The sequence below is a fragment of the Condylura cristata genome, unplaced genomic scaffold (genome assembly GCF_000260355.1).
Source record: "Condylura cristata isolate star-nosed mole 26May11 unplaced genomic scaffold, ConCri1.0 scaffold00043, whole genome shotgun sequence".
NCBI lineage: Eukaryota > Metazoa > Chordata > Mammalia > Eulipotyphla > Talpidae > Condylura > Condylura cristata.
Window position 1 is genome coordinate 1,734,166 of NW_004567144.1, and position 24,053 is coordinate 1,758,218.

The 24,053-nt window shown below is 39.1% G+C and overlaps 1 protein-coding gene across 4 annotated transcripts in view; it reads right to left on the bottom strand.

The window, feature by feature from the left end:
- Positions 1–4,392: 4,392 nt before the first annotated feature.
- Positions 4,393–24,053, bottom strand: part of OPHN1 (oligophrenin 1) — a 487,931-nt gene continuing 468,270 nt past the window's right edge. For all 4 annotated transcript variants that reach the window (XM_012733926.1, XM_012733925.1, XM_004694439.2 and 1 more), the window contains exons 22-25: positions 13,235–13,400; positions 11,742–11,792; positions 9,291–9,332; positions 4,393–8,142 (exon numbers count right to left, since the gene is read on the bottom strand). In XM_012733926.1, coding sequence (XP_012589380.1) covers positions 9,299–9,332; positions 11,742–11,792; positions 13,235–13,400 — 251 coding nt within the window. In that variant the 3' untranslated portion in view covers positions 4,393–8,142; positions 9,291–9,298. The remainder of the gene's footprint in view (positions 8,143–9,290; positions 9,333–11,741; positions 11,793–13,234; positions 13,401–24,053) is intronic.

Sequence of the window (24,053 nt, forward strand, 5' to 3'; positions counted from 1 at the left end):
AATGAGAGCTTATTTGGGCAATGTAACTTGCCCTTGGTGACAAAGGCATGAATAGTGATTATGGTGTTTGTTTTCTTTCCCTGGAGGTAGAGACCTGGATCTGATAAGCAGTGGTTAGCAAAAACTACCCAGAGAGCCACAGAGGAACTATCTCTATTGAGTCTTAGAGAGATCTCAGCCCCAGAAACGAGACACAATTCTGAGTCCTGCAGTAGAGTAATAGAATGACAGAGAAGTGAACAAAAGTTAGGACTCATGTTATCCATACACACCTACCTCATATCCTAATGGCTCTTAGAACTACAGTAAGATGGCCCCTGCAAGCATCTTGGTACCTAGATAGAAGCAGCTCGAGAAGCAGAATCAGATGGAAAAATCTAACAATGACAATACTACGAAAACTAAGTTCCAAGGAGTGGAAAAAGGAGAGGCATAAAGACATTTGTTCAGCTCTGCTATCCAAGACCAAGAAAAGGCAACTCTTGCAGACATCTTCTATGAGTATTTAGAGGGCCTAGATCTCCAGGAAATTGACTTCACAGAGCTTCAGAGGCAGTAATACAAATTAAATGCACACCAAATAAGATCATGAGGAAATTCCCACATGGAAATATACTCTGGAGAGAACATTCCTGGGGTTGACCCATCTTAACCCCACCCACCTAAATTGGCAGACTCCCCTTTTTCCAGCCTCTGAGAAAAAGTTGGGTACCTTTAATGCCCTCCACCAATCCCATAAAATGCAGCAGGTTTCTAAACATAACAGAATTGTTCAGCAAGCTCAGCTGTGATGTCTTGGGTTACCAGAATGCAAGGAACCTGAGAGCAATCTTAGAGGAGCAAAGGTGTCAAGAACTTTGAAATGAATTTAACCTCAACCTCCCCTCTAGAATTTCCCCTGCTTTATGAAAGAAAGTTACAGAGGATTCTTTAAGGGAATGGTCTGAATTTACCATTTCTTGAGTGTGGTAAACCCAGGCAAATGCTGTAATCATTCTATGTTTCTGGTTTTATGCCTATAAAATGGGACTAATGTCAGCATTTACGTCATAGGACTATTATCAGATACATTCAGTTAACCCATACCGAATACTTAAAAGCCACATTTGTCATAAGTGATACAGGGAATATGTCTCATCCTGGGCCTTTAGGTAAACTACTGATGTCTTTCCTCTAGAACCCAGATAGAATGAAAGCAGTCACGGGTCTGGTTATCAGCATCAAGGTGCCATCTAAAAATACCACTAACTTCAGAAAGCCCCTCTCATATGCCAACTACCACTTTCTTTGACGTGCTACCCAATTATCTCTGGTGTACTTGAGAGGTGGGAAAAGCTAAACAGGGTTTCTAACTACCCATGTAGGCAGCATGTAAATGGTCATTTTATTCTTGCACTGGATTAATGTGTTGGCAAAAGTATGTATTTATGTAGAAAGACAGGGTTTCTGTAGGAAGCTGCATTATGACTCTCAAGCAACATTATGACCCCTCAAGAAGACCCCATCTCCTAATCTCCACAACTGTGATTATATGGCAAGAAACACATTGAGGTTATTGCTGACTTTAGAAGAGACTATCCTAGATTATCTGGTTGGGCCTAATGAAATCATCCCATTGAAAGGGGGAACTGCTTAATAGAAGAGGCAGAAGAGGAAGTCAGAGAGATGCAGAAGGGGAAGCAAAAGGATTTGAGGTTTAGATAATACCTTGAAGGTGAAGGGAGCCACATGTCAAGAAAATGGGAGCTTCATTTCTACAACAAGGAACTGAATTATTTGAGTAGCTAGCAATCTTGGAAGAGGATCCAGAGCCCCTGATGAGAACCACATCCCTGCTGATATCCTGATTTTAGTTCAGTAGATACTAAGCAAATCCAATCACATTATGCCAAACTTCTGACATAACAAATGGATGTTGTTTTAGGAGAAATTTGTAATCATTTGCTACAGCAGTAATAGAAAATGGATACAATGTTCTTGGAACTCAATATGCACATCTGTTAAATGGGGGCAAAATGTCTTGTCTTACTTACCTTATAGGGCTTTTAAGAGGACAAATGAGAAGGAACACGAGTGCTCTGCAGAGTTTCAGGTCATCAAACTGTTAGGCTATTCTCCCAAACAGGGATAAAATAAACCTGCTTTGAAGCAAATGGATTGAACAAATTAAGTGTTCAGAACTCCTGCTACTTCCCAGCTACTTACATAAGCTGTGTACGTAATTTCTAACTGAAATTAGCAAATGTAGGTCGAATTCTCTACCTGTGTGTCCTTAGTCAAGTATGACATCTCTGTAAACCTCAATAAATTGAGGGTAGTCGTTACTACTCTGCCCAGATTATATGGTTCTGCAAAACTCAACTGAGACAAGAGTGTGAACATGTGATGGAAGTAAAGTACTAAGCTGGAAGGCCCATGATCTCATTCTTCTTTCTGACACTGCACACCTATTTCACATAGGCAGTCTTTGTAGCCTCTATTAATGGCCTTGGTATCAAGTGGTCTTTTCTCTATGAAAATGGAGGCATTTATCAAAACATCTCCTTGAGAGATCTTGCTTCTCTCTGAAATTTTGTAAATGTTTCTGAAGCTTTATCTGGGCTTGTAGTGTGTCAAGGGCATTTGTTGCAGCTGCTTTAAAAATAGTATCATTGGTCTACATTCTCTCAAAAGCAATTTCCTCTAGTCACAGTCTTCCGCAGTGTGCCTTTCTGCTGGAAACAGGTAGCTTGATTCTGGAAAACAAGTCACCCAAAGAAAGTGGATTTGAAAGACCCCTAGGGTGCTGCTATGAGTACCTGTTTTCTATCATGGCTTTCATGTGTGGCCTTCAACAAGGTTCTTCTCTTATCTGGGTCTGCATCTCTGCTTTAAGATGTTAGATTATAGATAATTGCGTTCAGCTAATGGGTATCAGAATCACTGGAAAGATGTGAGGCCAATGGGGAATGAGCAGCAGTTTTCTCCTGTGCGTAAGCCCTACCTACCCCCAACCAACCATCCTACAGAAGTCCAAGTCAGAAGAGTTTATGTCATTAAGTCGTGCAAAGTAAACCCTATTCAGGATATAGGAGTTGATTCCTATGTGTGGTTTGAAGCAGTTGATTCTCAAAGTAGTCTGGATTCCTTGTTAAGCTTTAATTAAAAACTGGCCAATTTCAAGCTGGCTAACTAGCCATGCTCCTGTCAGGTCTTTGCAGTTCCCATTAATGTGTCTCATGAGTGAAATTTCCTCCTATTAGAAATCTTATTATGTGAATTGAAGATGCTAAATTTTGTCAAAAGAAAACCCAGTAGAATTGTCTGTGTTTCATTATAATGGAGGCTGTAGTAAAAACCCAGAGCCTGGGATAACAGAATGTCAGAGATGAAAAGGCCATTTGAGATGACCTAGTTTAAATATAGACAGTATGACTGAGGCCTAGGGAAGAGGAGGGTCTTGCTCAACACTGCAAAGAGGCAGTGTTAGCGTGAACCTATAGCCTACTCCCCCCCGCCCAGGGCACCATCAAGGAGCTCTCTGCATTGTGTCATGTTGCCTTTGTACTTCCTTTGATGTTCAGAGATTTGAAAGTCAAGTAATTCTTAGTCTTCTTATTCCCTAGGCTGTTTTCACCATTCTTTGAAGTACAGAAACTTCATTTATTTGCCATCAAATTCAGGGGCCTCACATAAAGTAGTGTAAGAGCTTGGCAACTATGGACATAGTGTTTGTAAACATTCTTAGTATTCCAGATTGGACTTACCCACCATTATTCTGGTCTTCGCCACACCAAGATGTCTCTTTCCTCAACCTGTCTCTTTCCTCAAAATCCTTTTGTCACTGAATAGAAATCTCCTGGAGATCTTACTAAAATACAGCTATGATTCCAAATGTCTGAGTATGGACTCAGTGTCAGCATGTATAATATGTTAAGATAATGTTGAGACAGGGACTGATAATGGCCCGTATTTGGAGTATCAAGACTTATAGTTGTTATTTCCATCAATCTTATTTCTAAACATGCCCATTTACTGTTAGGGTTCCTTTTCTTTGCTACTGAAGTTAAGATAATCTGAGAAACAGCTTCTGGGCCTGGATTTCTTTTAATCCCTAATGTGTGATCTTGGGCATATCAATTTTCATCTCCTTAAGCTACAAGTTTCTGTATCTCTAAAATGGGGCTCTCTTTTACAATGATGCTATGAGGCCTAAGGGAATTATAAGAGATTGGTACAAAGCAGTCTACAGATTGATGTTCCTAGGTCCAAAAGGATCACATGACCAAATTTCCTTAGAGTTGCAGGAGACATGAGAGGTATCCAGTGGCTGTGCCATCATGCTTAAAATGCTAAGATTGTTTCTATTTCAAAACTGCAGATGAAGGCTACACATACTAGACAGTCTGAAAACTTTATTAAAAATCACATGAATGAGCAACAGCATCTCATTCTTTTTTCCAACGCTGCACACCTATTTCACATAGGCAGTCTTTGTAGACTCTATCAATGACCTTGGTATCAAGTGGTCTTTTCTCTATGAAAATGAAGGCATTTCTTTATCAAAAACATCTCCTTGAGAGATCTTGCTTCTCTCTGAAATTTTGTAAATGTTTCTGAAGCTTTATCTGGGCTTGTAGTGTGTCAAGGTCATTTGTTGCAGCTGCTTTAAAAATAGTATCATTGGTCTACATTCTCTCAAAAGCAATTTTCTCTAGTCACAGAAATGCCTTTTCCTCTACTACTTTATTTGTTCTAGTTATTACAGGATCAAGGAGCTTCTTGATACTTGAAAAGGAAAGGATGCTTTCCCATGATAGCCAATTATTTTAGAAGTACTCTACATGATACTATTTTATTACTGAAATTGGATGTTGAGTTTTGCCCAATGGTACCTGGAAAAAAAAAAGTGTCCTGTGTTTTTTAAATAAAAACTTCAATAATATTTTCTATTTTAAATCTCTTGACTTTTGCTATCAACACAGAAAAACTTTGAGGGATTTGACCCAAGGGACCCAGTAGCACAGAGGAACCAAGACCTTTTCTACTTCTTAAATTGCATGTGAGGATGTCTCTCAGGCTGAAGCTGTATATATTACAAACTTGGTGAAGTATTCGGAGACACACAAGAGCCTTATCTCTTTGAAAAATTATTAAGTCAAGGACTTAATAGCTGCCAACTAAAAAATAAATTCTTCATTTCACAATGCAAAATTAAATGATCCTTCAAAAATATATTCCCAAATGAGTACACTGAAGGTGAGGAGAAAGCCCAAGTCAGAAATTTCTTCCACCATAGTTTAGTTTTTCTGTAAACTGAATCTGAATCTTCTCCATTCCCTCAGATGATTCTTTTTAAAATTTTGTTAGGCAGGCAAGAAGCAAAAGAGTCATGTCAGCTCCAGTAATAAGGTCTCTGTGTGGTCAAGGGAAAATTACATGGCTTGTAGTCAGAGAGGCCTGATTCAAATCACAGTTCCGTTACTTTCTGTAAGAACTTGAGTCAGTTCCAGTAGTCCCCAGGTCACAGATCCTACATCTATAAAATGCAAATAGCATCTACATGTGTGAATGCTGTAAGGACTAAATGCATATGTACTTAGTTGCTACTCTTCCATCATCACCTCCTTTCCACAGCCTTTTCTGAGTCACTCTCCATCCAGCATACATGGGCCAAGCCAGTGTCATTCCATCAGTGTGTCTCACCACACTTTAAATCAGACCACAAAATGGGAGGCACTCAGTCATTATTTGGCATTCTTTGGGGATAGCCCTGAGCAAGATAAGGCTGGGCTTTCACTGTTCCCCAGCCTCCAGCCAGATACTGATTCCTACTCTCTAGGCCAGGTTTTCATCTATGTCCTAGGGCAGATAGCAATCTCATGGCCATTTTTCTAGGATACCTACTCAACTGAGATTACAGTGCTTTTCTCTGTTTCTTGATAATCTTTCAATATTTGTGCTGATAACTGTGATATTTTGTCCAAAGAGAAGCAGAGTGAAACCATGTCTCTAGCATCTAGAAAGGTGCCAAGGCCCCATTGACCTCTGGTTTTATGGTCAAAATCTACATGCCTGCCTCTTTCATCATCTAATGGGATTAACCAAGGCCACAGTACTGAGACCAAGGCTCACAGAGACTCCCTTTGGCATTGAGCAGCAGATAGAATAATATCTAATTGGCTCTCTTGTTCTTAGTTTTTTATCAACTTAGCCTTTGGGACAGGGTAGAGTTGAGAGTTCAATGTTCAACTTGGGCATTTCTCCATTGGGAATCGCAATACTTCCATTCATTTACTTCCACAATGTTCCTATGTGTTCCTAACTCATCAATACCCCTGTTCAGAGTTTAGTCTTGAAAGTAGATATTGTCTTTTGGTTACAGTGTTTCAAAGGCATCTGAGTTGGTTTGTTTATGAGTGCATTCTCATATTCTGTTTTCCATTTTTCTAAATCTCCCTGTCCCTTTTCATTCCTCTCTCCCTATGTTTATGCTTCTCTCTCAGTTTATATACAGTCAGTAAACTAGCAGGGATTGGCTAGAAGGGTCCCAGTAGGCAAGCCCTTTGTTTCACACTGGGTGATGTTCTAGTCACATAGACTCTAAAAAGTCTATGGTCTGTGTATCTGCACAGGAACTAAAGCAATAACACTTTCTCCAGTAGTTTACCTTCTATCAATACAAACAGAAATCAGAAATGCCTTCTCCTCAGATTTCTGATTCACAATATCAATTGTGTTTTGGTTCCTTTCTAATGATTGAGATGTCCAATGAGTAAGATCAGGAGCTTATGTCTAGAAGTTTTCCAGACAAAATATGTGAATCTCATGAAAGGCAAATGTTAAACTTTCAGAATGCTGACCCTTGCTAGAATGGCCCCTTGCTAGATAAGTGCAGTTAAATGAAAAGAACCTTGAAATGTAGCCCAAGGATCAGGGATATTGTTCCGGTATGACCATAACTTGTCCTGCCCTAGTTCACCCAATAATAAACTAAGTGTTAGAATAAATGATTTTGAATGTTTCTTCCAATCAAGTACTTTGGTTTGTGAAAGTCTTTTTTATCTAGAAGGCCATAATTCCTAAGCTTTATTGGGTCACAGGCTCATTTGATATTCAGTAGGATGTTATGGACCATCTCTCCAGAAAAGACACATTGTTGTAGAATGCTGCATACCATTCCAGAAGCTTAATGAAGTTCCTGAATCCATGGGCACTGGGATAAGAAATGTGTCTTTTGGGAGATAAAAGAGCTTATCTGTAGAAGGAAAATACAAAGCAACAGTGACAGGTGCCGACCTCAATCCATCTTAATTTTTCTTAATATTTAACCCTAAAGGAACTCTTGCAGGACAAAGTCTGTCTTTTAAAAAGAGCTTTCAGTTTCTTTCTTTCTTTCTTTCTTTCTTGATTGCTTAGAAAGGAAGCTGTCAGAAGAAAACAGGATGAAAACTAATTCAAACAAGCCTATGCTTTAACATGCAAAACGTGCTTTGCAGATTTGTCATATGCAGCTGTATGCAAGGGCAGGAAGGCCACCTTCCTGAGTCCACATGATGGCGTTGTGGGGGCATCACCCATGCCGTATGGTCCCAGAGGAGCTGACAGGTTTTTGGCAATTACGAAGTGCCATACTTCCAACCTGGTAGCAGAGTCTGTATCCTGAACAAGACACATGTTAAGCTTCTCCAATGTTCAGCAAACATTCCTACTTCCCACTTCCAAGGTAAACAATGGCTCCAACTCAAGTAGCTTTTTGCTCAGAGTAAGACCCCCGAGATCAGTCTTTAGCCCGGAATCTTTCAGAGTTCAGTGACCTTTTGAAGAAACAGGAAGTTCGGAGAAGAGTTGAAAACTGAGCTCCTCTCTTCAACTCAGGTCAGTGGATAGCTTGTTTCTGCAGAGTCTGGTTTCAGATAGTTCAATCATTCACAGACTTACAGCAACTCAAGATAGACATTCTGAGGGAATTAATACAGAATACGAAGGATAAATAAACCTGTGTTTAGGACATGTGTCCCTTATTTTATGACATCCCAGAGCCTGAAGACACAGGGCCAGGAAGAAGCTGCTCCTCATCACAAAATGACTCAGAACACAAGGGTTTGAAGAAGACCCTTCCAGAACCTGGAAATGGTCTCTAGAGGCCAAGGCTTTTAGAACCTGAAAGGGAAAGAAAAGAGTAAGGAACTATCTACGACTCATCAAGCACTTAACTGCCAATAAGCAGTGGGGCCTTTCTTGGTAAGTAGTTAAACCTACAATTGGTTGCTGATCTTCTGAGCTGGCTAAGAAAAGCCCTTATAACTCAGATCCCATAAAATGGCCTATGTTGGGACACCATGTCTTTGGTCTCAACTCCAATCCCCAAAGAGTTTACAGGGAAAGCCAAAGACCTATAGTTCTGAGCCTGATGCCCCAACCTTGTCTCCAGCATGGGTATTGCCATGATGATTCTACAATAACTCCAAACTTCCTTCACTGGAACTTTATCTCAAAATATGAGAAGGACTTGGGTCTTGGATACTGAAGATTGGCAGTAGTAACAGGTAGAAGAGGAGGGTAAGAAGAGAGTGAATGGAAAACCAAGCTCCAGACACCTGGAACTAGATTTACGTGTATATTTGTTGATGTTGTATCAAAAATCTGACAGTCAAAGAATGCCTATGTAGAGAACCTTAGCAGCTCCTCTGGTCTTTCCAAGTTATTTATCCCTCTAAACCTCAGCTCCTTTCCTTGTTGAAATGCAAATTATCCTGCATATTTTTGGTATTCTATATGAGTCAAACTGCATAATGCATGTGCAAGTGCTTTGCATCAGATACATATAAAGGGCTAATGATGAGGTTCAAGTAAATAAGATAAAAAATATTGATTTATCTGAAGGAAGGGTGTTCATCTACAGATACTATAAAGGATTTTTGCCACCTGCTACAATACCAAGAGATTTTACTGATCTTACAGGCACAAAGGATGTCAGATTTACAAAGTTCCAACCTTTTCATTTTACAAGTTAGGAAATGGAGTTTCAAGAAGGAAATGGACTTATCTAAAATGTCACATCCTGATTCCAAGGCAATCTGTAAAGCTATATTGTAGTTTGGGTTGGGTGGAAAGAAAACGAAAAAGGAAACTAAAAAGCACAGAGGACCTCAGAGTTGGAGGGCAGAAGGTTTAAGGGTCAGGTAATGATATGGTAATGAACTGAGGCATATTTATGAGTTCCTATCCTCTGGGGCAGCATGGTATTGCAGTCTTCAAACCTCAGATCTTATAACTAGGTTCTGTAACAAAGGGTGGAGGTTACGTACCTGTGGTCTCAACTCTCATCTCCAGGAAGTCTGCTTTGAGAACTGTGGATAAAGGAGGAAAGATATTTTACTAAAACTCTAGAAATCAGAACTGGATTTGGAAAGAGAAGGCATGGGTGACATCTGTATGCCAGTGACAAGGAGACTGTGTGAAAAATGAGGAAATGATTCTATCCAGTTGTTTCAAAGTATGTAACTCCATGCTTATTGGTTGGGTTAGCTCTCTGCCAAATTTAAAGAGCCTAGTCTCCCAAACATGAAGCCATTTTTCAGGTCACAGAACAATACTTCCAAATTATGGAAAGCTAAGGGAGCTCAGAGAAACTGCCTTGAAATTACAGATTAGATTATATGATTAAATGTAACAGGGAGACAGGGATGGAGGGCAATGCCACATGCAAGATGCATTCTCCTTTGCCTTGAAGACCAAACCATCCTTCTAGGCTTTTGATGTGCTTAGATCCATCCTAAAGTAGCAGTTTGGGGACAACTGGAGGGAACAGTTAATCTCTGAGAATAACAACACCCCACAGTGTGATCAGAATACCCCAAAGAGCAGCAGGGTCCATGGCTCCATCTTCAGGATTATTTTATGCTTCTCTCTTGATTCTATTTACATTTAATCCTTGATCAATTTTGTTCTGACCCATGGTTTCTATGACTACCAATTACTGAGTACCCCACCCCAAAGTACAATCTTTCACACTGTAGTATATGTAAGTGCCCCACCCTATAAAGCGTTTTACAGTGGCTGTACTGAACACGTACAAGCCTAAGTTTATATAGGCCCAGCCCCAATCACTAGTCTAAGTTGCAGTTTCCCAGAGGACACCTCTATATGGATGTTCCCCAGAGAGGAACTGTGTCCAAAATTGAGTAAAACGACTTTCCACAAAATCTGTTCCTCCATGATCAATTATTATTACAATTAACTTACATGTCTAAACTAAATGCTTGTCGCCCTGAATTCTTTTCCAGTGCTCTGTAACTGAAAGCCCCCCAAGGTCTTATTAAGTCTAATTTAAATCTGTCCCTTCCCTTCCATTCCCATTGTCAATGCCATAGGTCAGGGCCTCATTAATGCTTGCCAAAATAATTAACATCCTTACTGTAAATACAAAACAGTGCTATTGTTTTATATTTATGTTTACAATGTTATTGTTCTGTATTTATGTTTTCATCCATTTCCCTATTATAGCCAGAATGATTTATGTTTTTGCACCTCAGTCAGCTCAGAATATGTATTGTCTTGCTTAAAAGCCTTCCATGATTCAACATGGACTATTGTATGATACAAACTCCTTAGTATGTCATACAAGTCTTTATAATCTGGCCCCAAAACATTTTTCTAAGCTTCCTTCTTTTCATCTTAAAATTTTAGCCAAAGTGGGACACTAATTACGTTCCAAACCTGTTTCAGATAAATGCAAATTGAAACCACAATGACATACCACCTCATTCCCATGCAAATGCCCCCCACCCCCGCCAAAAACACACACATACACACACACACACACAAAGAACAAGTGTAAGCAACAAAATCTTTGTATATTGTTGGTGGGGATATAGACTGATCTGGCCTGTATGGAAAATAGTATGAGGCTTATCAAAAATATTAAAAGTATATCTACCTTATGATCTAGCAATTGAGGAAATATATGCACTCTGTTCATTTTAGCACTAACAGAAATAACCAAGTTATGGAAACCCTGAGTGCCCAAGACAGATGAATAGATAAAGATGTGGTACATAATTGCAGTGGAATACTACTCAGCTATAAAAAGATGAAATATTGCCATTTGTGACAATATGGATGGGTCTGAAGGAGATTATACTAAATAGATCATTGAGAAACAGAAAAAATAAATACTAAATGATTTAACTCATAATTAGGATATAAAAAACCAAATAAAGGAGCTTACAGAACTAAAGCAAAAAGAAACCCTAGCACTGAGGCTACCCGAGGGGTGATGGAAAATGGGGTGCCAAGAAGATAGGAAGCTCAGTGAACTATGTTGGAAGGTCAACATAGTGCTTTGGTGGTGGGTATAGTGTGGTAAAATGTATCTCAAGAGGTATGAACACATATCTCTAAATCACACAAGGTATCATAAACCAATGTTACCTTAATAAAAGTTAATAAAAATTAAAAATAAATTTAATTAAATTACATAAAATAAAACCAGAATGACAGACAACAAAGAACAGAGAGATAAGTAATAAAAATCAATTAATGACAAATATAAATACACAAAGGTACAGAAATAAAGATAGAGACATACAGTGACAAAGAGAGGCAGACGCAGAGATGGGTGAAGAGAAGGACAAACCCCAGATCACAGACAGAGCTACAGAGAAACAGAAAAGATAATCTAAGTCTGCAAATGAGATGCTCATGTTGCATTTATTCATAAGTGATTTGGTTTCTCTTCTATCACTTCTGTCTCTTACCTTCCTGTTTTCCGGGAGGCTGTTTCAAAGAACCTGGTCCTGGAAGCCACCCTGGAAAGAGAAGTCAACCAAGTTCCATGAGTTGTTCTGGAATACCTATGAGAACTATTGGCTAATGGGAAGGACAGGAGAGCATGAACCAGGTGAGCCACACATGTCAGGACCTGTCTTATTGACTTAAGGAGAAATCCAAGTATCAGAATGTGAAATGGTTCAGAGCCCACAAGCAACCTAAGGCACTGGTTGATACCTTTTTGCTCCCTGTCATTTCAGAATGGTCAAAATGTGTTACTAATCAGGCTAGTCCTAGTAAATATACTTATTCTTAGTTAAACAAGTCTTCTGTTTCAAACGACAAATTTTGGTACCTTTGAAAATATGCTTAGCGAGTCAGTGGAGGTTTTAATTTTATCTCCCTCATTGTGCAACCATGGAAAAATAGAGACTCGAGAAAAAAGAACATTAGAAGACAGTTGACTGAAAAGGGTCCCGGGACCTGGCTGCAGCTAGATTTATTGCAGTCAAACAAGACCGGTTTCTGAGAATGGCAGTGGCCCCACTTTAGACATTTCATCTGTTGGATGTCATTTCAGCTGCTAACATGCAAGAAGCTCTCCTGAGAATTGGCGTTATTTTGGAATATCAAAAAAAAAAAAATTATACCCTCACTTATTTTTAAAAAGCCTCAAAGCACAGATACAATGAACAAATCTGTTAATGAAATTATTTTTAAAAAGGGTTTATGGCAGTGGTTGGAAATCTGACTTTTGGGGGCATTCATGATATGGTGTTTATAGATCCAGAATTACAATTCTCTGCACCTGGAGCTTACATAATGGTATAGACTAATGTTACCTCAACAAAATTTATCTTAAGGAAGCAGTAGCAATGACAGAAATTGGAAAAACATAAAGCGCCAAGAGAGCATAAAAAGAGAAGGTAGTTTTATGTAGAGACCAGGGAACTAAGGTTCAAGCTCATCAATTTGTGTGTGTGTGTGTGTGTGTGTGTTTTTAAAGATTTATTCATTTGTACATACAGAACTGGGGTACAGGCCAGAAGCTCAGGGGCGGTGAGAGTCTTCACCAGAAACAGAGTGGGGAGCAGAACAGGCAGATCGACAAAGTACACTGCTGAGGGGAGCAGCGGGCAGGTCAGGAGAGGTCTGCCGCGCCATGTGGTCACCTCTGGGGCAGGCGGGAATCAAACTCATGTGGAAGTGGCTTTAGCTTCTCAGTGCAGTGCTTTAACCCGCTGCGCTACCAGGTAGGGCCCCGCAAGCCCATCAATTTTAAGAAACTCTCTCAGCCTTGAATGTTGAGTTGAACATTCAAACAAGGAGGTGATCTGTGACATTCCCAGAGACAGTGAAGTAAAATATAGCCTAGAGATGTGTACTATATATCCTTCACAACCAAACTGGTAATCCTGAAAGCATTCCTGGTGGCCTAAGATGGGCTTTAGATCAAGGTTTAAGGAAAAACCATACTTACACAGATGATGGGATATCTCCCGTATTGCCTGCCACAATATCTGGTTTCAATTCTGGTTTTTGGGGAGTTGCTACCCGGCAAGGAGGATCTGGAGGCCTCACTGGGGGTCGACTAATTGTTGGTTTTTCTCCTGGAGGTCGCAATTTGCTGAAACTGTCAGAATCTCCTGGAAAAGAGAACGGCACCATAAACTTGGGCAGTTAGCCAAATGACAGTAATCATGACCATTCATCCAATATCTAAGTCACATGGATTACCTTCTTGGTCTCCATATATTTTTGATCACTAAGAGCTAAGAGCTCTGGATACATTTTTAAAAAAAGATTTATTTATTTATGCTTACAGAACTGGGGTAGAGGCCAGAGTTGTGGTGGGTGAGAAGCTTCACCAGAGACAGTGGGGAGCAGAACAGGCAGTCTGACAAAGTACACTGCTAAGGGAGCAGCGGGCAGGTCAGGAGAGGTCTGCCGCGCCATGTGGGTCAGATCCCTGGCTGGAGATCAAACTTGTGCTGCTGTGACTTTGGAGAGCTTCACAATGTGGTGCTTTAACCTGTTGAACCGCCAGAGAACCCAAGCTCTGGATACTTTAAAAATTTTTCCAGGCCCTCCCTGGTGGCGCAGCGGGTTAAAGCACAACACTGAGAAGCTAAAGCCACTTCCGCATGAGTTCAATTCCTGCCTGCCCTACAGGTGACCACATGGCGTGGCAGACCCACTGCTCCCCTCAGCAGTGTACTTCATAGATCTGCCTGTTCTGCTCCGCACTCTGTCTCTGGTGAAGCCTCTCGCTGCCCCTGAGCCTCTGGCCTGTACCCCAGTTCTGTATGAACAAATAAATAAATCTAAAAAAAAAAACTTTTTTTCCAGAAAGCATGTTTGAACCCCAGCTCTGAAATTTCATATTATGTGACTTTAGATATGTCATATCAATTTGCTATGTCTAATCTACATAATAAAGGTCAGTAATACATTGTCTTACAGAGATATTGATGGGATCCAATTAGAACTAATATGCTAAGATAGTGCCTGTAGTGCCTGTCATAGATCCTTAGTCAATGTTTGATGGTGAATTCCAATATATTATATTCATCATCACCAAAAACTCAGGCCTTTTACAGTTAAATATTGTAGTCATTTCCTAACTTGACTTCCTACCTTTACATGTTTATTTTCTCAGTCAGTTTGCAAAATATAAGTATGTTTAATTTCTTGTAACATGGTTCTGGTGAGACTATAGTGAAATAAACAAAATGGTGAAACACTTGGTGGTGGCACTGTAAACTGAGCTTTTATCTAGATAGCCATTAAGCATTCTGGCACAATGTAGCTGAAATGCATAGCTGTCTATATTTGTTAATCCAATGAATGCACTCTGAACAGACCCAAATGAATTAACCCAAAAGAAAAACAACTGGCATAAAAATATTTTTCTTAATATCAAAATGTTGAATTCAACCAAAAAGGGTAAGCAGATGATTCAGTTTTCACAAACATTTAATCAATATATATAAGTGGCAACTGACAAGGATTTACACCAGATAGGAAATAAATACATATAAAATAATATTGAGTGAAAAAAATCCATAAAATGTGTTCCCAGACTGAGAAAGAGCACATGGAAAGACACATGAGCAGTTCCGCAATGTTGTTAGCAGATCTTGATATTCACCCAAATATTTTTAGTAATCTTGATATTCACATTTTATCTTATAAAAAATCTAATATAAAAAGTTTAATTGTAAAAATATTAAATTCAATCAATATGATACTATTGTAAAATTTATCTCAAGTATTTTTATACTCTTTAAATTATCTTCTCTTTATAGATCTTCCCAGTGGTTATAAAAAGGCACATGATAAAGTTAAAATGCCTTAACATAAATTCAAGGCCCCCTATGGACTTGGCCCCAAATTATCATCCAGGCACTAATCCTGAACTTTCACTACCAGCTCTTTTCTACGTAAATTGGTCTCCACATTGTCCTATCAAAGCAAGCCCTTGGCACTTAGCTCAATTATACTGTGTAGTACAGTATAATGGAGAATGTAAAGAGTAAACAGTTGTACACATCTGACTTTGGGGCCTTGTTCTTCCCCAAGTTGTGGGGCCCTAAGCAGCTATTTTGCTTATTGACCATCAATTTTGTCATTTAGAAAATGGGTATAATAAACCTTTCTCACAGGGGATTGTAAGGACTGATTTAAATGGCTTGCAGGGAGTACCTAGTATACAGCAGGATTAAACAAGTATAAGACTCTGCCCTGTTTCTTGCCTGAAATATGCCCCTAGTCATATTTTCTTACCTGTATTGTAACCAACCCTCAACATTTGCCTCAAATTTAACCCCTATGAACACTCCAGCTGGCATAAGTAATTTCCATCCATTCAAATGCTCATGAAATATATAATTGGTGTGGGGTGTTTTTCTAATTCTGTCAGCTAGCCATTTTGATGAGGAAGGCTAGTATGATAACAGTTAATGACAAAACAGTGTGATCGGTGTTCTAATGGAGGAATAATCTAAGTACTATTCATGCACATACATCTAAATTCTGCCTCTCTATTCAGACTGTATCTTACATTTCTGGACATGCCATTCTCCTAGCACCAGACTGGGTTCACAGAATTGCAGTTGAAAAGAAAATGACCAAAATTATAATAATAATCTGATTTTTTGAATACACCATACCATACAAAGCACTCTCCCAGATAACTACTTGATGTTCACAATAAGCTTGGGAGGGGAGAATAGATGGGTCTTATCTTTTCCGTTTTACTGACAAGGAAAATGAGGATCAGAAGGTGAACTAACTGACACAAGCACATAGTTATATAAGTAGTAAAATAAGGAATACAATCCATGTCTCCTGCATCTACTATTCTTAGTATCTGCTGTTTTGTTGTTACTATCAGTAATATAAAAATATAAGTGATAATAACAACAACAATGTAACAAAATAACTGGTAAAAATTAGCTACATTTTACTGAATATCTACTCTGTTCTAGACATGGTGATTATTATTACTTTATGTATATATTCACATTAAGCACTGGTTATAACCGTGAAGGGTAGAAAGTATTATCACTATTTTATATATAAGTGACTCAGAGATAAACAACCTTACGGTAATTGGCAATAGATTCAGGTCCATCTGATTTCATCTGATTATCAGGTCCATCGGATAGGCCCAAATACTAGTAGTTTTCAGCCTTGAATACACACTGAGAACATTAAAAACATATGGTAGTTGGGACTCAACCCCTTTCACTATAGTTTAAATGATGATGGGGGCCCTCCCTGGTGGCACAGCGGGTTACAGCCCATCACTAAGAGGCTAGCTGCTGCCACCGCACCACGAGTTCAATCCTCAGCAAAGGGAGTGACCCACATGGCACAACAGAACTCTCTTGCCTCACCCACTCCTCCCCTCAGCAGTGTACTTCGTTGATCTGCCTGTTCTGCTCCCCACTCTGTCTCTGGTGATCCTCTCACCTCTCCTGTACCTCTGGCCTGTACCCCAGTTCTGTATGCATAAATTAATAAATCTTTAAAAAAAAAGATGATAAGGTGGGACTTGGGCATGGATATTTGTTAACATAACCCTATTAATACTATGTGTAGCCAGAGTGAGAACCACTAGGCCAAATAATGGTGACTGCTTACTGCTGACCATAGGTTACCAGAGGTGACAATGCTGCTCCAATTCCATTGTAGAGGGGTGATGAACAGGAAGGGTCTGCTGCACTGTCAGAGTCACAAAACATTTCCACCTGAAGCTGGGTCCATTAAGTCATTTCCCTTGATTAGCAAATCAAATGACACTTTCTTATATATGAACCCCATTCCTTCTAAGTTATAGCAACATTAAAATGGAAATCAACCCAAGTCCTTATAAAACAAGCATCACTAACCTTGTGGGGTCTCCAACTTTATGAATCATTACAAGTCAAACTCAGAAGAAGCACTACAGGTTGTCTTGTTTAAAAGATCCCAATGTTCTGTCCTGTCTCTAATTTGCCTCAGTCATAGTAAAGTCACAATGTCAAGTTGGGAAAGCTTGGACAAAAAGTCATATAACTGACAGTCAAGAGATTTAGCTTCTGGTCTTAATACTAAAATTAACTTACTGTGTGATCTAGAGATCAGTTCCTTACCTGTACAATGTGAATTTAGACAGATATCTAAATCAATAGGTCTATGATACAAGTCTATAGACCTCTATTTCTTCCTTGATTATTTCTTTAAATTTTATATATTTTTACCTCATTCTTCATTTTCATACATTGTATGTTTTATCCAGATGGTCTTCCTTGATTATTTTATATGATGTTTTTTGATTAATCTAGAATCCAATTTTGATGATGCACTTAAACAGATTAAAAATAAAATCTTTTGGCAGATAAGACAGATAGCCAGACTCATAGATATATTTAGATAATATTTGGTAGATAGATAAATAGGTACAGAGAGAGAGAGAGAGAGAGAGAGAGAGAGAGAGAGAGAGTGAGAGGCAGACAGACAAACTCAGATTTCATAGTTCCCTTCAGAATAAACTCAAATATATATTACCTGGATTTTACTATTTTCTCCCATTGCTTCCATGACTTTAACTGATCTTTCTGAACAATCTCTTCACTATTCCTCTTTACGTATCCTACAGCTTACAGAAACAGTGTTATTTGCTGTTCCATGCACACGTCTTACAGTGAATTATCTCTTTCCCAGATATCATTTACCTTATTCCCACGTACCCAGGTTTGCATGATCCACCAAGACAGAGCCCAAATTTCTTATCTATTAGGAAGCCTAAGAGGTTCCTAATTCCTTTGTCTGCTCTTAAGACACTTATTTACTTATTTTGTATTTTGAATTAGGGTTCTTTGTTTTGGTGGCTCTATCTCACCTGTTCGATGGGAGCAACTTAAAAGCACAACCCATGCAGAACTCATTTCTATATTCACCAGAGGACCAAGTAAATGGCTTTGAATTTAACTGGTATGTAAAAATTCTTATTTAGTTAAAAAAAAGTATTTTCATCCAATAGAAGGACAAAAAGTTTTCTTTTTTAAATCTTCAGTTGTGCCATACATAACACACACAAACGTTGTATCCCCAAATTTCAAGGCTAATCTGAATCTGAACTTGCATGGTATGCAATACACAGTATTTCTAGAGGGCTTTTGTGTCCAGGCCATGTTCTTACAAAAAATGCACATAATGTACTGACAGACTTTGCCTTCTAGGGTTTCAAGCTGAGTGGAGAATGAAGTCACATTCATGGGAAATACGTGTTAATAATTTACTCAGTGCATACTAGTGTGCCAAACTTGAGGGCAAGAGAAATGAGGTGGATGAGAGTTCCTAGGATGAGATTTTCAGAAAGCTTTGTGAAGGGAAGAGGACTTGAGCTGTAAGTTAACAAATGGCTAAGAATCGTTTTTTGACCTTTCCCTTAACAATGGTCCCAATTTTTCTGGGTGTTTGGCAAGGTCAGAGGCATCAAGGATAGAAAATGTCATTCTAATCTCTTTTATTACATGTATATTTGAAGTTTCAGGCTTTGAATAGGTTCCAGAATACCGAAAAGTAGCTATTTCTTCCTCTCAGGACTTCCATTTCTGAGAGGTTGTTACACATTCATTAACACTGCCATCTTTTGAATGCCTGTTATATTGTCAGATGTTTTGTACAACTCATCTGACTTAATAACTACAAAAAATAAATTGCGTGGAGCCTGGACATTATCCCCATGTTGAGAAAACTTACTCACAGAAGTGAAGTCTATCTAAGATGATAAAGCTGGTAAACAGCCTCCTATAAAAGTAAAACAATTTCTATTATCCACTGAGTATCCATTATGTGCCAAGAACATAAATATATCATTTCATTGGCACAACTGTCATTCTCACTTTGCAAATGAGAAAGCTAAGGCTCAGAAAAGTTGTGAGTTTCCCAATGTCCCACAGCTAGGATGAAGCAGAACCACGATTCAAAATCACACCAGGGACGATGGAACATAAGTTATGTCTGAGATTACAGTAAGTCTCTTGAGCAAATAGTCTTCTTTATTTTTAAGATTTATTTGACCTTCTTTACAGTCCAACTTGTACCCATCCTCCTCAAACCTAAGCAAATAATCTCAGAATTGTAGATTTTTTAGGGCTGATGGCCATCAATATTTAACCTCAAGCAACATTCTTTCATCTTTCCTTATGTTCATCTACACCCAACCTGAACGCACAGAGTAGAGGTTACATCATCTCACAGATTCCCACAGACTTACAGAACTGTCACTTTATTTCTCTGACATTCCTCTATGCTCACTTTAAAGTCTCTCTCTTCTCCAGGCCCTCCCTGGCGGCACATTGAGTTAAAGCACAGCACTAAGAAGCTAAAGCCACTTCAGCATGAGTTCGATCCCCGTCTGGGGAGGTAACCCACATGGCGCGGCAGACCTCTCCTGACCCACCGGGTGCTCCCCTCAGCAGTGTACTTCATCTGTCTGCCTGTTCTGCTCCCCTCTCTGTCTCTAGTGGGGCCTCTCACTGCCCCTTCACCTCTGGCCTGTACCCCAGTTCTGTATGCATAAATAAATAAATCTTTAAAAAAAAGTCTCTCTTCTTCGTTAGCGACTTGTTGCCCGTGTAGATCTAATTTGATAGGCACGAGAAAAAAGTAGAGAAAAGAAACAAAACACAGTAAATTATTAAACTATGAATCTGGGCTATGGGGCAAGATGGCAGTAGAGTTAAGACACTGGAATCACTTCTTCCTCAAACTCACAGCTAGACTGCAGAAGAACAAAGCCAGTAACTCTTAAAGGAAAACCAGACAATTTACAGCACATGTTAGGAATAAAACAACCAGAGGAATTAGAATCCCAGCAAGCAGAGGAACAGAGCAAACAGGCAGCCCATCAGGGTGGGTAAAGAAAGCCCTAGTGGTCCAGTGGTCCCTGCAAGCAGTGGAGTGAAAATGGCAAGACCCTCACAGTGACCTTTGGCATAATTTGGCAAGCCCCAGAATGGATTATAAAATAAACCCACTATAGCAGGCCCCTGCAATTATCAGCACAGACTTCTGGGAGCCCCAGGGTGGCTTCACTGGTGGTAACCTTTAGCAGTCCTCTGTGAACCCTCGGCTAGGAGCCAGAGGCAGACCTAACATAGCATAAGTCAGATGTTGGTGCTGACTCCTGTGAGCTCTTGGGGCACATCTTGGCAAAGCTGCTCCATAGGCAGTAGCCCTTAGCAGAACTCAGCAAGCCCTAGGGGACCTCAGTGAGTCCTAGGATCAGACATAGAAGCAGATCAGTCAGAGCAGGACTCCAGAGACACTGATGCAGACCTCTGCACATTCTGGGTGGATCTTGGTAGCAGAAATGCCAAAGTCCCCCCCACCCCCGCCCCAACCAGAACTCAGTGAGTTCTGGGGAAGGTTCTGGGAAGAAATTCACCACAGTAGACTTCTGACAAGTCCTGGAAGCAGCACCACTGGTGGTAGCCTCCTGAGGAGCTCAGCCTGCTCTGAGAGGCCCTCAAAGCAGCCTTCACAGTATTAACTAGCAGACCTCAGCAAGCTATGGCATAGGATTGGGAAGCAGGCCTGAACTATAGGCCCTCACAGGCCCCAGCAAGTCACAGGGTAGGTCCTGAAAGCAACACAGATCCAGCAGGTCCTGGCAAGTGAAACAGGCTATGCCAAAGGGAACAGATGTGTTAGGTTCTGGCAGAGGCAACTGCCGGGCTTGGTCCTCATGGACTGCAGCACATAGAGCAGCCAGCCAGAGAGACACTGTTCAGATAATCTCTTGAGTAGAGAAGGGACTGATTATCCCTGGGCCAGTACAGACCAGTTCAAAATTCAATAGTGCTTCCATGAGTAAATTATTGCTACACAGAACATGAGGTGGTGAAGAGACTAACCTGTAGGTGTGGACTGGAGAATAGGGGCACTGGGGGCATCAAGTTAGCTAGAGGCCCTAGGAATGGAGAAGAGTACTCTCTTGAAAGAGGTTGAAAATCTCATGGAGGAGCTGTGGTGTTTCACACAGACTAATTCCTCAGTAACGGTAATAGCAATGGATGCATTCTGATCTGTACTGCTCCCATAACTTCTTGGGCCTGGTCCTTGCTTTGTCAGGCATACAGAGAGCACAGAGACAGTGGCATCTCTCATCCCAACCCCCAGAGAGGAGGGTTATTGCCAATGCCACATGAGGCATTCCACACACCACATCCACACCAATATCTGGATCCCTCCGAATCCCTCTCCACCCTGTTGACTCAGCAGTACAAAATGTGTGAGCACATACAGAAGCCAACAAAGGCCTAAATAAATAAGTGAAGTGGTAACAATGTTAAAAGCCATAATAAAATAAGGAGGCTTCACTAGCAAAATGGGTAGACAAAAGTACACAACCCATGGAAATATGGGACTTCAAAAGATTATGATGTTACAAGGTGAGAACAGCTCTCTGGAGTTCAATCACAAAAAGATGGAAGACTGTATCTCCTTTTCAGATAAAAAGTTCAGAACTGTTATAACAACAAAACTCAAGGAGAGAGGAGAAAATGCAGAAAAGCAAGTCTCAAAAATACAAGAGAAATAATCAAAGAAATGCAATAAAATTCAGAAAAACAATAAACTCAGAAATAAAAACAATTAACAGAAGATAAAAATGAAAGTTTAAATAAGAAAATAACAGAAATTCTGGAAATAAAAAGGTCAATAAATAAGATCAAACACTCTAGAGAAAACTACAGAAGTAGAATAGTCCAAATGCAGGATTACAAATGTGACCTTGAAGATTGTAATTCATTACAACCCAGAGAGAAACAGATTTAATAAAAGCTGAAAAGAAATTGAGAAATCTCTGACATTAAGAAAGCCAACATAAGAATAATTGCTATCCTAAAAGTAGAAGGGAGACCTACTCAAGGAAACAATAGAGGAAAACTTTCGACACCTGGGGAAGGAATTAAATATACCAGTCCATGAAGCTAAAAGAACACCTGGTTACCAAACTGGAATGAGACCTACAATGAGACACATAGTAGGAAAACTTGCAAAAGTTTAAGACCAAAAAAAAAAAAAAAGACTATTGAAGATGACTAGGTGTAAAAAGCAAATAAGATATGAAAGCATTCCCACCTTCTGAGCAGAAACTCCACAGGTAAGGAGAGAGTGGAATGATGTATTCAAAATATTTGATAAACTGCCAACCAAGAATTCTCTAACCTGCAAGGCACTCTTTTCAACTATGATGGAGAAATTAATAATTTCCCAGGAAACAAAAGCCAACAGAGTTTACAAACACTAGACGTCCCTTACAAGAAATATTACAATAGACATTGCTATTACAATATATATTGTGATATAAATCAAAGTGAAAAAAAAATCTGCCAAAAAAAAAAAAAAAAAAAAAAAGGTAGCAATATCAAATTCAACATATACTGGTTATCACTATAAATGTAAATGGCTGAACTTAATAAGCTGGAGGAACCGAGTGGGTAGTTGGATCTGAAAACAAAACCCAGCCTTCTATTCTCTCCAAGAGACCCATCAGAGCTCCAAATATAAATGTGAACAAAATAAATGACTAGAAAGAATCTTTATTGTATCCCTAAATGGTAGGGATACAATAAACTTATATCAGATAAAATAACCTTTTCAGATAAAAATGGTAACAACAGATGAATATTATATAATTATCAATTTATCAATAAGATATAAAACTCAAAATATATATGCGCCAAATGAAGGAGCACCAAAATATGCAAGATCACTACAAAGAAAGCTAAAAGTAGACAGTAGCATTAGGGGATTTCAACATCTTACTTACATCAATGGACAGATAATACATAGAAAATTGACACAGAAACAATATCCTTAAATGAGGAACTGGACAAAATGGGCATAATAGACATTTATAGGGCACTATACCTACAAAAAGTTGAATACACATTTTCTTAAGTTCACATGGAACATTTTCCAGATACAGGACATGATGACTCACAAAATATGTCTTAAGTGATTTATAAAATCATAACAGTATATTCTGGTGTTATACTAGAAATAAATCATAAGTAGATCATACTGGTGTTATACTAGAAATAAATCACAAGTAGAATACAGGAAAAAATCTTCAATATGTCAAAAATGAGCAACACACTACTTAATGACAATTGGGGAAATGAGAAAATCAAAGAAGAAATGAAGAAACATCTGGAGACAAACGACAATGAAGACAATCTACAATCTATGGGATGCAGCAAAAACATATATATGAAAAAAAAAAAAAGCAAGAACACACACACAAACCTAACATTATACCTTAAGAAACTAGAAAAGAAGAACAAATGAAAGCAAATGACAGTAGAAGGAATGAAAGAAAAAAGTAAAGCAGAAATAAATTAAATAAATGCAAAAAAGTTCAAAGCACCAGTGAAACCAAGTTTGTTCTTTGAAAAATACAAGCAAAATAGATAAACCTCTACCTAGACTCAATTAAAAAAAAAAGGGAGAAAATGTGAATAAACAGAATCAGAAACAAAAGAGAAGTTATTATTGATAAATCAGAAATACAGAAGATCCTGAGAGATTATTATGAACTGTTTTATGCCCAAAATAGAAATAGAAACACTGAAAGAAAGGGACAATTTCTGAGAAGCATACAACTTCCCAAGAATGAATGAGTAAAAAATAGAAAACCTTAAACGACCAATTATAATAAAAAATTGAAAAAGCAAGGCTCTCCCTGGTGGCACAACGGATTAAAGCTCTGCACTACGAAGCTCTCAGAAGTCACTGCA